This window comes from Dreissena polymorpha, chromosome 9 (genome assembly GCF_020536995.1).
Source record: "Dreissena polymorpha isolate Duluth1 chromosome 9, UMN_Dpol_1.0, whole genome shotgun sequence".
NCBI classification, from domain to species: Eukaryota; Metazoa; Mollusca; class Bivalvia; order Myida; family Dreissenidae; genus Dreissena; species Dreissena polymorpha.
In genome coordinates, this window is record NC_068363.1 from 18,735,930 (window position 1) to 18,753,274 (window position 17,345).

Genomic DNA, 17,345 nt, shown 5'->3' on the forward strand with positions numbered 1-17,345 from the left:
CTGCCCAGTCCCCTCATGATAGTAAGTAAGTGTACCAAGTTTGAATGCAATAGCATTGATACTTTCTGAGAAAAGTGGACCTAAACGCAAAACTTAACCGGACGCCGACGCCAACGCCAACGCCAACGCCAACGCCGACGCCGACGCCGACGCCGACGCCGACGCCAAGGTGATGACAATAGCTCATAATTTTTTTTCAAAAAATAGATGAGCTAATAAAAACAACACGATTTTTCGCAATCCAATTCCCAAAATGGTGATAAGAATCTTATCATAAGACTGGATTACAAGTAGGTCTCTTTTATCTAACACATTAATTATTGAACATTTGAATGGAAAAAATTGCATTTAAATCGATTCAAAATCAAACTGTACCTCCATCAGAAGGGTCCTTGGCTGAAACTCTCACAGGTCTTTCCCAGCCCGTTTTCTTATTTTTTTGCACACTACTCTTGAGGTCTACACTCATCTCATGGCCATTATCAAGTTTGAAATCTACCTGTTAAATTGAGAAGCATTTTTAGACAAACCATAAATAATTCTATAATAAACGTTAGCTTTATTGTTGAAAAATTTAAAAAAATCAGTTTCCAAGAAATATCACAGTACAGTCTTTCTTGCGTAAAAGCTGGTTAAAAAGTCATTTAGAATACCTTAGCAGTTCCTTTTAAATGGGCGTCCACCAATATCTTGTTCATAGATGTACCATACTGAGTCCATGTCCGTTTGTCCCCTTCAAATTCCCAGCAGAAGTCTACAGTGCTGGGTTCCAGCTTTGGCTTCTTGGTAGGGGTACCATTTTCTGTCTTTGCTGAAAGACAAAAAACAAGTACAAATCATTACAATCATTTCAAAATAAGCTTTATTGAACCAAATTTGACCATAATTGAGCATAATATATTTCATGATTTGTAGAAAAGTGTTTGTTTAATTCTTATAACAAAGTAGAATATAAACATACAATCAGTGTTATCCAGAAGCACTGACAGCAGCCGATTTCACCGTTACTAACAATCTTGGCGCTGGCTACTTTTCCAAAAAATATCAATTCAAAACAGCGCAATAAAAACCTACTTCGAAAATATAAATGGCTACTAAAATTGTATGGAGAACACTGATATAATCATGCTCATTAACCCTTTTCCACTCAGAGGAAAGTTGAAAACTGCTCTGTGCAAACAGCATAAACACCAGAAGAGCCTGCGAGTAACTCGCAGTCTGTTCAGGTTTTATGCTGTTTGCTGCTCATCTGTATCTAAAGGTTGAAAATGAAACTTTAAAATTTGAATTTAGTAAGGAAAGTATTTAATTAAATTTAAATTTCTATGGGACTACAACTACATCAAAATACGTATCTTAGTGGCAGGGGACAAAAATTCCACTCGTCCGCTCGTATTGACGAGTGAAATCTTGAAAGGACGAGTGTATTTCCCTAAAGCTCTCGTCCTACAGGACGAGTGAAAAAAGCTGATGTAAAAATGTTTTTTCTGACCAGTAAGACTCTTTTTCATTAATTAAAATCATTTTCTGAAAGCATATCTATTCCGAAAGTAGAACGTGAATGAACCGGAAATTGTAATTGTAAATTTCATAGAGCAGGTGCGCGTTGTTATGCGAGACAGTGTCCCGAGTAAATATTGACTTTTTGGTGTAAACTTTTTGCGTCCACGTTGACAGGGAACCATCTGACTGCATTCACTGTAAGTATTGATTTTTAAAGAATTATTTAACCGCAAAATACGTTTTTAAACCAGTCTGAATTTCGTCTGAAAAATGTCTGACATACGAGCGGTCTTTAAAGGGGACGGGGGCGATATTCAAACGCCCGTTCTTTTGTTATCAGCTGGCATGAATAAATGAGTAAGCAGCATTTTAGAAGTGATATAGGAAACTTTATTAGTAATATCAGTCCTTTGCAATCTTTATTTCATACATATTTGAAGGACGAGAGCATGTGTTTGCAGGACAAGTGAAAATTTTAATGCACTCTTCCTGCAGGACGAGTGCAGTTTAGAAATATTTTTGTCCCCTGAGTGGTAAAGGGTTAAGTTAACATAAATTCCCCATCTGAAAGGCCCAGCTATCTTTCCCTCAAATGTTGAACAAACTCTGCAAAAGGTTTCTTTAAGACCCAGGAGGCGGGTATTTTCACCCTGCTATATATTCAACAAAATTTTGCCAACAGCAGTTTAATTGTTTGCGCTTATTTTTCCCAAATTGTTTGGTACTGGTTCTTTTCCCAATTGGGCACAAAATGTCGCTGATCTTGAGATTGAATTTGTGAATGGGACACTGATATGTTTGTCTGAATAAACTATTCAGATGCACTCTACTGATGGTTACAATATACTAAATACTCGTTTCAAGTAGGGCTGTACTCTCTAAAAAAATATCATAAATATCATAGTTGACTCGAAGGCATGTTTTACATCTTAAACCATTGTTCGGGTTTATTCTTTCGGGGATAATGGTAGGGTATAAATAGGTGTTCACGACCAAATCCCTGAAATATGATAAACTTGGAGACTTTAGTAAAGGTTACAATATAGTAAAAATATTTTGGAGTGCAATGCTATACTCTCTAAAAACATGAACATCATTTATAAGAAGACACAATTCTCTGTAGGGGCACTCGCCATGGCTTTATTTTAGAATGATTCTTTGTGCATGTGGTAGGGAAAACATTGATGTTTAACAGAAATTCACTCTTTTGCTTGAAGGTTGGAGACTACATGAGACTTTGACAGATGGCGGGAAATCCTTCTCAACTGGTACGAAGCCGGTAAATAGATGGCCATAAAACAGTGACCGCTGATTCGCGTCGAGTTCTTTCTTGCATAACGTATGACCCCCCTTTTTTATTGTTTAAATCATTGCGGCTTGGAATGCTCTTTAAGAAAAGGTATGGTTATGGGGATGTCTATGGCAAAAGTTTGACTTTATTTTTAGTTAAAGTTATTGCTTTAACATTGAATTTGTGTAGGAAATCTTTTAGTATATTGTCACCTAAACTAACTCTTGGTAAAAATGAAATATCATCTGCAAGTGCCAAATATGACTGGGAAAGCAGATTTTTGGTCATTTCTTAGCAAAAGAGAAGAATATAAGTGCATTAAATGCATGCATTTAGATTATTTGACCTGGAATAGTTGTTTTTCAAGTTGACCCCCCCACCCTTATATAGCCGAATAAGGGCTAAATTGCTTTCCGACGTAAATTCAAAGGCATTTTGGTTGACGTGAAGCGTTAATGTGCAACTTTAAGTCAGAATTGAACGCCAGGGACTCCGTGATCCAGTAACGCAACAATAGCTTGTGCGTAAAGCATGAACATTCAAACAGAGCCCCATGTCACCGACATGGAATGGCCGACATTTTTACAGTTTGGACAGTGCAGCAGACGCTTAACTGAGCCAGCTTTCATATTTAGTTCAATCATGAACATAACAAGCTTTATTACTTGCTATTATTCATAGAAATACACATAAAATACATAAATGCATTTTCATTTTTCATTTTATACCTATTTCTATTGGGTATTTTGACCTTTTTGTATAGAGAAATGTCTGGGACTTAGCCGAGGGCAACTGGAGAAGGGTTGTTGATGGGAAAACAGGTAATAATACTAAATTATTATCATGTACACAAGCAAATAAGCATAGTTATGATGTTTAAGGTGTGAAATACTGTCATAATATGGTTTGTGGTCAATCAAATCCTTGCCGTCGAGCAATTCCCCGTGCAGTTTGTATCGATAGCTCCGCATCCTGACACGTAAAGCTCGTGCTTTGTTGGCAGCAGAAGTTGGCACTTAACAGGTTTATCCTTGCTCCCAAGCATGTATGCAGAACATCTGAGTTGATATGCTACTTGTAACCCTACAATTAGCTTGTGTTTGGTATTGTTTTCTCACAATATGCTTACAGTCATGGTCCCGGCTTGAAAGGATGTGGCGTCCGACTTAAACATAGGATTGTTGTAGCAAGTGTCCCCTTCATCATTTAGCTTAGAGGGATCTTTTTGCCAAAATTTGGCATTTCAGCAACCAGTTTTGTTTTTTATTTGGTACATGCTTCTCTCATTCAGTGATTTAAGGGAAGTATTGACCTTATTCACTTGTCTTTGCATACAAAGGTGACATGGATCAATGATATGTGTTGTGTTGAGAATTCTGCGGGAAGCTGTGTCCCCAGAAGAAGTACCAGAAACCCCTTTCAGGAAGCTTGCACTGATCTGAGCTGCCTTTCTGCCCCTGTTACAACATGAAACCTCATTTCTAAGCTTATAAGGCTTTCCTACATGTGTGTGTCTTGTTCATTTTAACCTTTCCTTCCATTCTAAACCCCCATAATGAGCATTTTTGTCTTTGGCTCGGTTATGAAGCCCCATTTTGACCAGATTGCCACCATAAAAATAGTCAAAAGTACTTATTTTGTGCCCAAAATATGAAAATTTGTATTCTCTTTGACCTCTTAATGAGAGCTGGCAGTGAATATTGACCATCTTCTGCAGTTTAAAGGCACCCATGACATTATATGCTAGAATATATCATTGGCAGCTGGTAAACAAATTGGCTCCTAGCACCAAGGCGCTTTGAAGATTTCACGCTTTTATTGGTGCGAAACAACAAGTTATTGGAAGCTTATTGATTTCTACACTTCAACGTATCTTTGATCTCTCATTTTCACCAATTTGCTTATTGTCTGTGATGAAATTGGATTTTTTTTTGCTTTGAGTTGACATTTTTGGGATGATTTAAAAAAAAAGAACAAAAAAGGCATTATCAAAATTGCTTTGAGGGAAAATATCTAACAAATTTATTCTTTCCCCACCCTGCATAAGCCTCACGTGCCTGTCCATTTGGTTTGTTTTGGTATTTTGTTGCATATATTGAACACAACAGCTTTAAATCTTAAAGGGACATTTAAGCTTTAACAGGCCTAAAATTGCCTTCTTCTGACCGAAATCACCCGCGTGTGAAAATATGATATAAAATGGCCAAATGGACAGATAATCCAGCCAAACTTAATATTTTGCTGCAATATGCATATGAAGATAATAATATGCAAGAAAAACACATTTTAATCAGAATAAATTTCTCCTTTAGGTTACAATATAGTAAAAATATTTTGGAGTGCAATGCTATACTCTCTAAAAACATGAACATCATTTATAAGAAGACACAATTCTCTGTAGGGGCACTTGCCATGGCTTTATTTTAGAATGATTCTTTGTGCATGTGGTAGGGAAAACATTGATGTTTAACAGAAATTCACTCTTTTGCTTGAAGGTTGGAGACTACATGAGACTTTGACAGATGGCGGGAAATCCTTCTCAACTGGTACGAAGCCGGTAAATAGATGGCCATAAAACAGTGACCGCTGATTCGCGTCGAGTTCTTTCTTGCATAACGTATGACCCCCCTTTCTTATTGTTTAAATCATTGCGGCTTGGAATGCTCTTTAAGAAAAGGTATGGTTATGGGGATGTCTATGCGCAAAAGTTTGACTTTATTTTTTGTTAAAGTTATTGCTTTCACATTGAATTTGTGTAGGAAATCTTTTAGTATATTGTCACCTAAAGCCTTGCACTGAAAAAGGTTACATTCCACTAAGAAACGGACAAAAAAAAAGTTGCAAAAACAGTCGATTTTGATTAGCGTCAAGTTCTTTTTTGGTTTGAACATGACATATCTTTTTTATTGCATAAATCGATTCTGCTTAGAATGGCCTTTAAGAAAAGGTATGGTTATGGGGGTCTCTATGTGCAAAATGTTGCATTTATTTTTGCTCAAAGTTGTCGCTTTTACATTGAATTATATAAGGAAACTATTTCGTATATTGTGACCTAAACGCAAACCTGGCCTAGTCACAAAGGAGCTGTATTTACAGAAAATCATCATTTTTGGGGTGGGATATTACCTGTTTTGGAAAATTTCACGGAATAAATGCTTTTGTTTCATGAATTTAAGGAGCATTGGGAGTTTTTAAGAAAAAAAATGTGTTTTCAGAGGAAAATAAGAGAAAAACCATACAAAAACTCGTCTTGAGCATTTCAAATCGCAACAATTTGTGCTGAAAGAACTCATGAACATGTTTGAATACTTGTTTACTTCTTTTTCTTAATAGCTTGTAACACTATTCCAGTATTTTGACTGATTGTTATTATTTAGAGTAATCGTTTTACTCCTGAACGCCCGTTATAAATCAAAGCTCCGACAGCAAAAGCCAGATGGCTTATCAGGCATTATAATAAAATGCATTTTCATGCATTTCTACGTGAAAGATCGGTCTGAAATTTGGCATGCACATAGAAAATAGGTTTATAAGTTTGGAGAAGTGCTTATTTTTCGCGATGATAACAGTAAACGTTGTCTTATAGGTTACAATATACTAAATACTCGTTTCATGTAGGACTGTACTCTCTAAAAACATATCGTAGTTGACTTGAAGGCATGTTTTACATCTTAAACCATTGTTCGGGTTTTATCTTTCGGAGATAATGGTAGGGCATATTAAATAGGTGTTCACGACCAAATCTCTGAAAATTGATAAACTTGGAGGTTACATTCCACTAAGAAACGGCCGAAAAAAAGTTGCAAAAACAGTTGATTTTGATAAGCATCAAGTTCTTTTTTGGTTTGAACATGACATATCTTTTTTATTGCATAAATCGATTCCGCTTAGAATGGCCTTTAAGAAATGGTATGGTTATGGGGGTCTCTATGTGCAAAATGTTGCATTTATTTTCGCTCAAAGTTGTCGCTTTTACATTATATTATATAGGGAAACTATTTAGTATATTGGGACCTGATATGTGATATATTAATCGGGTAAAATATTATACTCGCACCGACATGATACCACCCAGTAAACAAAAGCCAAAGCATGAGTAAAGTGAAACAAAACACACAAAATCTAAAACATACAGCTATGTTGAAAGAAAACCCGCTAAATCATATTGAATTAAATGTTAAAGATGTGTTTACCGCTTCTTTTGGGCCCCATATTCAGTGTTTAAATTTTCCGCTATGTTTGCGTTTTTCTTTGCTACTGTTTAGCGGGTTTGAACGAAATTATTTGAAATTATATTAGGATTTTGTCTTGAATCAATGCATCAAAACGAACTTTATTTAAATATTTGTATTACAGTTTATAAAATATATACGATACTACAGGAATATCACGATATTTGTGTTTAAATATTAAATATTTTCCGTTTGCAAATTACAGCCAGTCACATTTTATGATCTCCCTTTTTAAATAGCTTGCCATTTGTATGGCCTGTGGTAAGTAATTTATATATTTTCATTAACCATTATTTCTCGTTAATATTATTTCATTTTTTGATCTTTTTATCAATAGTCGTACATTGAATAATTATTTATTTGAAAGGATGATTTTGAATTTGAAAGTGTTGTACAAATCTACAAAGTTTATGATTTTTTATCAAACATATCACTTGCAATTAATTAACTCCTATTTAGCTATTATTGTTATATCGTAGTATTGTAATACCGTAGTATGGGCAATAAATAAGCCAAGTATTATAACTCAGAAGGGACCTTGACATTTTTTATGATAAAAAGGTCTGTTGGACTATAAAGTTAAATGGCTAATAAAGTCAGTCTTGGTGAAATGCATTTACTATTTAGACGAGTCTAGGATAGGCCCCCCCCCCCCTCCCCAGAAGTGCCCCCTCAAAGATTTTTTCACTGGGAGGATATTAGCCCCCTCACTGTTTTTATTGCACTGAGAACTGCCCTCCAGGGCCCTCTCGCGGCCAGGGGAAGACACCCTCATCCCTCATGAGAGGGAATTTTTGCGCCGATTACCTTTGATGGGTGATTTTTGTCCCCTACCAGTTTCACCGGAGGGACTTGCGATGGTTTGCGCTCAGGGCATCTGTGAGTCTGTCTGTCTGTCTGGATCCTGCAATACCTTTAAAAGTTGTCCATATTTTTTCATGAAACTTAAAACATGGATAGATGGTAATATGGACATTATGCACGTCATTTCATTTTGTTCCTACGTCAAAAATTCTGGTTGCTATGGCAACAAATAGGCTAGAAATACTGTTGAAAAAGGTGGTTTTCTGGATCCTTTGATAACTTTGAAAGTTCTTCATATTTTTTCATGAAACTTGAAACATGGATAGATGGCAATATGGACATTATGCACGTAATTTCATTTGTTCCTACGTCAAAAATTCTGGTTTCTATGCAGGGCCCTCAATCTATCAAATCTGAGGCCGAAATTTGTCCCTCTCCTGAATAGTATATTTTTTTCCCTTTTTGGTGGGAAAAATTCCCCGATTTAAAAAAAAAAAAAAAAAAAAAAAAAAAAAAATTATTATTTCATCTCAATTCTATTTCAATTTAATCTTTTCAAACATACTTAATTATGAAAAAAGAAATTAATATAGTGCAAACATGTACAAATGTAATAATGAGAGTCTAAGTAAGTAAAAAAAATCCCCCAAAAAGGGAAATGCCGCGAAAATTCCCCCTCATGAGGGTAGCGACCCGCTTCCCTAAATTGGATTAAGGGCCCTGCTATGACAACAAATATAAAAAAATCTGACAATGGTGAAATTTCTGACAATGGTTGAGCCGGTAGGAGACATATATTGCTTGGCAATAGTCTTGTTTTAACTCTCTCATTACTTCATTTTTGTGTACATGTTTGCACTTAATTCATTGTTTTTTTTTATAATTTATTGTCCCCTACCAGTTTCACCGGTGGGACTTATGGTTTGCGCTCTGTGTGTCTGTCTGTCTGTCTGTGAGTCTGTCTGTCACACTTTTCTGGATCCTGCGATAACTTTAAAAGTTCTTAATATTTTTTCCTGAAACTTGAAACATGGATAGATGGCAATATGGACATTATGCATGTCATTTCATTATGTTCCTACGTCAAAAATTCTGGTTGCTATGGCAACAAATGGACTAGAAATACTGCTGAAAAAGGTGGTTTTCTGGATCCTGCGATAACTTTAAAAGTTTTTAATATTTTTTCATGAAACTTGCAACATGGATAGATGGTAATATGGACATTATGCACGTCATTTCATTTTGTTCTTAAGTCAAAAATTGTGGTTGCTATGGCAACCAAAAACACAAAAAAATCTGAAAATGGTGGAATTTCTGACAATGGTGGAGCCGGTAGAGGACCATATTGCTTGACAATAGCCTTGTTATATTTGATACTCATATAAACCTATACTGTAATGATGTACTATAAAGTGAATGTAAATATAATGAAGAGGTGAAACTTCTGTTGTTCCAGCAGTATTTCTCCTGTATTACCCACAAACATGGTCCTTTATTAATGGCAAGTCACAATTATCAGTGCTCAAATAATTATTGAAAAAACACATCTGATCGCAGTCGTCAATGCATTTGTGTGACAGTCTGTTTCATGATTTTGCACAGACTCTTGTTCATACTTGTTCATCTTCAATTTCAATCGACTTGTCATTTGATGACTCGGTCGTAAAAAGAAAATTCTTTTTAAGCAGGAAGAAATTGTTTTGTTTGTAATCTTTTTTCGGTATGACTTTTTATTATCCCGAAACGGTGTAGATGTATAAATCATGCTGGTGCGCGAAACGTTCTATTTCCCGTCTACAGCAGTATCAATGAGGCTAGAAAACACTAACAATATCTGTTCAGCGTTACAGGTTTTTAATTTGTTTTTTCGTTTGTTTTTCAAGGCGGAATTATTTTCACAAAATAAGGGAAAAAAGAATACTTTTTTCATGGGGGAAATTGCATAAAAAATGCAAATCGAGGGCCCTGCCCTCTTGCTAAAAAATATGGGGCGGAGAAGTGCCCTCTTGTCAGAATTGATAACCTGGATAAGTGCCCCCTAAATGATGAAAGCTATGTTACAAAAGTGTCTCCTTCACCAAGAAAAAGGAAAACAAGTAGACGATTCAATGGGAATTTTCCCAGCGACAAAGCTAGAATTGCAAGGGAACCGTCACTACTGACATAAAAATAAATAAATTGATTGCAAATTTGACTACACTTTTTTCTTCAAGTCCTAAATATTGCAAAACATGGCAAAATGGATGCCTATATACATGTATACTGTAGACAATTGTCTGCTAACTTAAATATAGGCATCCATTTTACCAATTTAACTTAATTTATTATTTGTAAATTTACGCATTTTTTTATATTTTAATGGGTTACTACTATCTTATTGTGTGTATTATTTCCGATTTATTTTTTCATTCATAAGTACTACATGTACTACATGTAATGAGTTTCAAGTCTATATTTAGTTACGACACATGGTCTGTTTTAACACGCATGCTTCTCCTGCGTGGAACTAGACTATGTTTTGCGCTCTTATTAAAACACGACGTTTACATGGCATTCATGTTTAGTGAATGGTGCAGATGCATACAAAGGGACTTAAATTATATTATCACGATAACTGGAAATATACTTGTACTGAAATTAAATTGTTACCACATAAAATGTGTAACGGGTTTTGTTTTCACTACTTACTTGCCATAAGTAATTGATTGCTCACCATTTGCATTGATCTTCTTATGAGAAACAATTGTTGTTTGAGTAACTGTTTATGGTAAAGAGGTGTGATGATGATGCCCGACGTTTCATGGTTCTTGAAGCTGACCAGACTCAGGGGGGGCACTTATCCGCCCCTTGAATTATTGTGAGGGGGGGGGGGGCAGATAAGCGCCTACTTAATTCTGACAGGGGGGCACTTATCTGCCCCTCCAGATTTGATGGGAGAGCACTTCTCCGCCCCCTTTAAAATAAGGGGGCACCTCTCCTCTCTGGAACGACACTTTATGCACATGCATTATGCCCAGTTTTCTCAGAATGCGGCTCAAATATTTATTTCATAAAGTACTTTTACTTTTCTGAACTCCACAATCTCAGAATACTTTATTTCATTTAGAACTCAGATGTGCCCTTTAGGGCCAATGGCCCTTTTGTTATAACAAATTTATAAAAAAATACTATGATGGAAGCCAAACTATTTAACAACTTCATGGCTGTTTACTTGTTAAGGAAATGATAAGGCATGGTAAAACAATAATTGTACTGAATAATTAAGTGATGACAGAAATTACTTAGACATTTTTATAGTTCTTTAAATTCTGTTTGATACTCTCAAACAAATAGCATTCATGAATTAGTAAGCTCCCGGTATTGCAAATTTATGTTTTTCATATATAGCATTTGGACATTTCAGTGAGTGAATTCCTTATATTTTTACTTTTATTAAGTGCTGCAATAAGGAGTTTGTTGTTTTTAGCTGTCTATATATATAGCAGTCTGCACAGGCTAATCAGGGTCGACACTTTCCGACTAAACATAAGTTTTGTTAATTAGAGTTTCTTTAAAATAAAAATATCATAAAAGCGGAAAGTGATGTCCCTGATAAGTCTGCACAGACTACTCTGGGACGACACTTTACGCACATGCATTAAACCCCCTGTTCACAGAGCATGGCCCATATATATACCAAATAGTTCAAAAAGTCAGAGCTTTGCTACTCATCCAAATGTCAGCATCTGCGTAGTGCTCTTGTTAAGGTAAATGTACAACATCTCAATATCCCTGTTTCTACTACATGGTCATGAATCAAAGTGAACAACAAAGATACAAATATGGTTTCAATCTTTATTAACATCATTTTAATACAATGATTTTTTTAAGCATAAAATGATTGCAAAATTGTGATTCGTGTAGACTACCACAGGATATTTTTGTTATTTACATATTTAGGCTGTATATTATTTTTAAGTTGTGATTAATTGTAAATTGTTCTTTTCATACTTTTATTATCTTTTTTCTTCAGAGATGGATGTATTGACACTTGTCATTTGAAGTTAAGTACGAGGCTGTTTGATCAGTGGTGTGTAACCAGCTATGAAGTGGCCATAACCAACGTCACTTACCATCGATATTATGTACTTACAAGGTATAATTATGTTTTGGGAGATATAATACATCTTTTGCTGGGTTTGTTAGATTATTTGAATATTGCGTTCTGATGGATTGCATTGGAGCGAAACAAGTAAATTGTAAGGCAACTGTGTGTACGCCTTCTGGAAATAGATTACAAAGTTTTATTTAAACACATAAAATACAGGGGGTAAAAATTGTTAATAATGTTTCTTTAATTGAAAGATGTTAAAGCATGTTATAGCAAATAAAAGGGAGTTTTATTGCCTATAACATCAACATTAATGTTAAAAATGGTGTGTGTCTTCTTGTAAAGATACTATCTAGATGGATATAAATGGATTTTACTGACTTTGTGTATCATTTGTTACATAAGAAGGTACACTAATATTGTTTTTTGCATTAACTGGTTCAATGTTCTAGCAATTTACTTATTTGCTAAATGCAAAGGTAGTGCATTTTAAAAGGTATTCAACTATTCATGAATACATTTTATATCCAGACTGCTTTTAAATATTTTAATCCTGCAGAAAAGGAATTGCTATGATTTTTTAATAAATAAGTATTTGTTAACCCTTTCAGTGCGGGAACCGAATTTTAAATGCCTTTGCAAACAGTTTGGATGCAGATGAGACGCCACAGAACGTGGTGTCTCATCAGGATCCAAACTGTTTGCTATTCTGATAGTATTCTTTGAAAAAAAATCGAAGAAAATGCTAATTTTAGAAATTCTGCAGACGACATTTCCCAGCATGCAAAGGGTTAAATACTAATTACTGTTTTAGTTGTTATCGAAAATTATATGGAACTTTATAGCAGTAAATATAATTTTCAATAAATCAATCACCACATTTTATCATACAGTATTATATATACCATTATTAGGCTTTGAATTTTTGGGCATTGTCTCTTTTGAGCCCAAATGTTTGTTTTTTATCGCGTTTTTTTTTCTTCGAAAAGCCAGACTTTCAAAAATAACAAATGAGTCTGAATAATATTAGTTCATAAATAATGATAGTCTATAATTGTTATATTTATGTTAGATGTTATCATACAGGTACTCTGTATTAGATAACTACAAGTCTTGATTGATACTTTTTCATATCCGTGCATGTTTGCAAGTTTTAATTGAAAAAAGATATTTATGAAGATACATGTATTCTGATAACGTTATATCGTTTTATAATAAATTATAAACTGGTCACTTTGTTTTTCTCAAATGAATAAATATAAAATTAAAAAATTTGATTCAAGGTCACTGGAAATTATTTTTCTGCATTTGTATCCAGTGATTACAAAAACAAATTGCATTATTTTTGTATAACAAAATCTCATCCTTTCAAATATCCTGTCATAGTGTAGAATTTCCGTGTCACAAATTACAACTTGATCTATGTGAGAAAAAATAAGATCTTTCCATGTAGTTTTGCATTAAAAGGGACACTTTTTTCTAAGTATTGAATGTTATGTGTATTTTTAGAGATAATGAAAAACAGTGATGACATTGTGTTAAGTAAACAGAGAAGTTGAATCAGGGATAAAGTGAGGTACATGTTGAAATCTTACTTCAAAGCATACTTTTGTAAAGTAAACATGCATTGTGTCATGAGTGGTATTTGGTTTGATAAACTGGTTGGATAGGATTTATCAGTTTTGATAATGCTGACATATCAGGTGACAAAATAAAGCATTTGGTGAAGGATTAGCGTGACTGTGAGTAATAAAAAGTTAAAACACATGAGTCTCTGTTTGGGATAACGGGGCTTAAATCATATCCTTTAAGTTCTGTCCAAAATAATTCCTGATTAGTTGGTGCAGACTGCACAGGCTAATCTGAATGACACTTTATGCACATGCATAAAAACTTGTGTACCCAGAGAGAGGCTCAGTTTTTTACATGTGTTGTGTTCTGAGAAAACTGGGCATAATACATGTGCGTAAAGTGTCGTCCCAGATTAGCCTGTGCAGTCTGCACAGGCTAATCAGGGACGACACTTTCCGCCTAAACTTGATTTTAGGTAAATAGGGACTTCCTTGAAACTAAAAGTACCATTAAAGCGGAAAGTGTCGTCCCTGATTAGCCTGTGCGAACTGCACAGGCTAATCTGGGACGACACTTTACGCACATGAATTTAGCCCAGTTTTCTCAGAACAAGACACAATAACAATTCAAGGCTTTCACATTTTTGCATTCCATACTTGGTTAATGAGGCAGTATATAATTTTGGAAGATGAGTAGTAATTTTTCAAGTATTTTCATGTCAGCAAATATTGTATTACTTCCTTGAATTAGCCAATAAAGTATGCATATATTTTTATCATTTCCATATAGACCACACAAACTGACACATCTTTTGAAATGGCCCTGAAATTGATGTCATTTTTAATGTTAAGCAAGTTTTCTGTTTTTAAATGGAATGATAGTTTTTAGGATAAGGATGAAAAGTAATTTTTGACTGCAGTGGCTTTTATTATGTCTGGGTTTTGATACATCTTGTCATATGTCATTGTCACACGCTGTTAAGCTCATATTGTTATGCCATCATTAATATATAAATTGGAAGAGTTTGATTCCATCAATAAATAAGTCTTTGAGATTGATCCTTTAATTGGCTTAAAATAAATAAATTGATACTTTGTCATTGTAACTGCCCTTAAAACCTTCAGAACTAATTAAAGTTTAAAACTAACTTTAACTTTAGTGCACTAGTAAATTGTATTACACACCTTAATATCCTATTGATTTATAACCGGTAAAAGATTAATATGTCATATGTCATCGCCGCACACTGTTAAGCTATAGACAAGTTAACGCGTGACGTCACACGCACCTGCAAAGTTTAGACTCCGCCCACTGGTTTGCAAAAAGAGGTGGAATTCATATAAGTGCATATAGACAAGGTTGACATAATCATCGTTTTTATTGATAATCATGAACTGTATCAAATATAATGTTACTATTTATGTCTGAATAAAACATAAGCATGCGTGGAAATTCATTTTTGGAACGATTATATTGTTGTTATTATTTGTTTTTACTAAAATCGAGCTCCGGAGTGGAACACTATCTACGAGCTCTGTATGTGGTTACCACAAAAATCTCTACTAAACACATCTTCACTTCCTTTTAAGATACAAAATTTCAGGAATAGAAATTCTTTTAGAATAAATTAAATTTAATGAAAGAACACAAATAAGGATGAAAACAAACAACAAATAGATCGCTATTTGTTCGCAACATATAGTAACTGATTTTAACCTTAATATATCTGTACAAACTTAAATTGTTACACAACAAATAAATTCATAAATCTAATTGTTTTATTTAATGGTGCACACCAAATTTGACACTTTTGTTTCAGCATTTCTAACCGTGTTCAATTGCACCGTTGTTCGTCACAAGCATATTATCTCGTTATGATCGGAGACTGCCCAGACAATTACACAGAAAACATGCCGGTGTCAATAACATAGGGACCTATACTTTAATTGGGTCCCTGCATAGACCACATGTGGCAGACTTTATGATACCTCCATGTCATCTCTTGGCATATTGAGCAGTCATATTGAGCAAGCCAAATATTAAAGCGAAAATACGTAACATTTGCTTTAATAAATAATTTAACATATTAAAAAAAGAAGATATTTGTCCGAAACGGATTAACGGGAACATGTGTATCTATATGTTAGCCAGTTTAATCATAATAATACAGTGCTTTATAACTTTAAATTTAAAATATTCTGCAATATTACTGCTACACAATTGATGTATTTAACGCGGGTATCGGCAAATGTCAACTCGGCAATTTAGTGTAAAGATTGTACGTTCTTGCAGTGCACGTAACACCATCATGAAACCAAGCAATCACAATGGATAAACAATATTTGCGTAAAATAAATAAAATAAATATATATATATTTATCATAAAATGCTAGATTGTTACATGCATCACTCCTTATTACTTGTTAAGAGATTTCAATATACATGCAAAGACAGTTCAATTTGCACAAGATGCAGGTTTTATTTCCATTTGTATATTAAAATTTATTAATATTGTAATTCAATGGAAACAAAACGGAAATTCATTCTATGGAAAAGAAAATTACCACAACATTTAACGATTGTAATGTATTCCGTTTTTATGGCTTTGTTTTATAATTGATTAAATGCGCCTCTTATAATACACTTTCGGTCGCTGATGAACAATAACAATATCCACACCGTTTATAGTTATAATCAAATTAATATATGTTTAATCAGTTTTGAAATATCATTTTTTAAAGTCTTACTTTACAAAAGAATACGGCTAATTCATTGTTTTGTTGTGTGGTATTGTCAGTATTTAGTCTTCCGACCACGCTTACTCTGATGCTAATAACTAATTTGTATTTTATAAAGAGGAAATTTTATATATGAATATACATTTATTGGTACTAAATATGATATATTCGCACTATTGTTTAAGAGTTGTAATGTTTATTTCGGATTTTTTATCGTTTAATTGACTAAACAAAAGCTCTTTATACATGTTTTACGCGACTGTAACTAGTGTTTTTGCCAACCAGTCAGTGCGCATGCGCGGAAAATCCCAAATGTAAACAATAACAATTAACTCGTCTATAATAATTATGTTATGCCATCATTTATATATAAATTGGAAATGTTTGATTCCATCAATCTTCAGTGTACTTGTCAATTGTATTACACATCTAACTGTCCTTGATCTGTAACATGTAAAAGATTAAAATATAAATAAGAATTATTTAAATATTAATAAAATTAATAATCAATAACATTTACTCCTTGAACCTCCCAAAAAAATCAATCACCATTACTTCTTTACCAAAATTATATTGTAGTAAAGAATGTTTCATGTCTTGCTTAGCATTCTTACTAACATCTTCAGAATGTATGTCTTAATTAAGCATTCAATATTTTATCACAGCCCTTTACAATATCTAACCTGAGCAATGAAACTAAGTTAACTGCTATGGACACTTGAAAGCAGTTAGGGCACTCTCACACCCACCCATTGACATGGTGTTTATCCATACCAATATTTATCAGCTCCTAACACTGTTAGCCAGGTAGACATTTTAATGGTCATCCTAGCTATTATCATCAGGTACCGATGGGGAATAATTGTATCTTTATGGCCGTTTGTCTACATTAGTGGCCAGAGTAAACATCCAAACTGCAGAGCAGTGGCCAAAATGTGACCAGTATAAATAATGTGGTTAGTGGATACCTAAGCCCAGCGTATGACACACTGGATTACCAAAAGTATTCCAAATATTTATGTTTACAGAAGATTAAAGGATTTTAAAGCGAAAATCACTTGTGGTTGTTATTATAGCTGCTTTATGTGTGGTCTTAGTGTGTGTTTAAATCTAAA

General features: G+C 34.1%; 1 protein-coding gene and 1 long non-coding RNA gene across 6 annotated transcripts in view; one reads left to right on the forward strand and one right to left on the reverse strand.

Annotated features, from left to right (window-relative positions):
- LOC127844571 (poly [ADP-ribose] polymerase 2-like) overlaps nucleotides 1-7,064 on the reverse strand; it is a 42,150-nt gene extending 35,086 nt beyond the window's left edge. For all 5 annotated transcript variants that reach the window (XR_008032819.1, XR_008032818.1, XR_008032817.1 and 2 more), the window contains exons 1-3: nucleotides 6,988-7,064; nucleotides 654-811; nucleotides 376-499 (exon numbers count right to left, since the gene is read on the reverse strand). Coding sequence is in view for 1 of the 5 variants with exons in the window: in XM_052374929.1 (XP_052230889.1) it covers nucleotides 376-499; nucleotides 654-811; nucleotides 6,988-7,006 (301 nt within the window). In the remaining 4 variants the exon portion in view is untranslated. The remainder of the gene's footprint in view (nucleotides 1-375; nucleotides 500-653; nucleotides 812-6,987) is intronic.
- A 4,538-nt stretch (nucleotides 7,065-11,602) lies between these two features.
- Nucleotides 11,603-17,345, forward strand: part of LOC127844572 (uncharacterized) — a 29,241-nt gene continuing 23,498 nt past the window's right edge. Inside the window, exons 1-2 of the long non-coding RNA XR_008032820.1 lie at nucleotides 11,603-11,654; nucleotides 11,843-11,965. This is a non-coding gene — a long non-coding RNA (uncharacterized LOC127844572). The remainder of the gene's footprint in view (nucleotides 11,655-11,842; nucleotides 11,966-17,345) is intronic.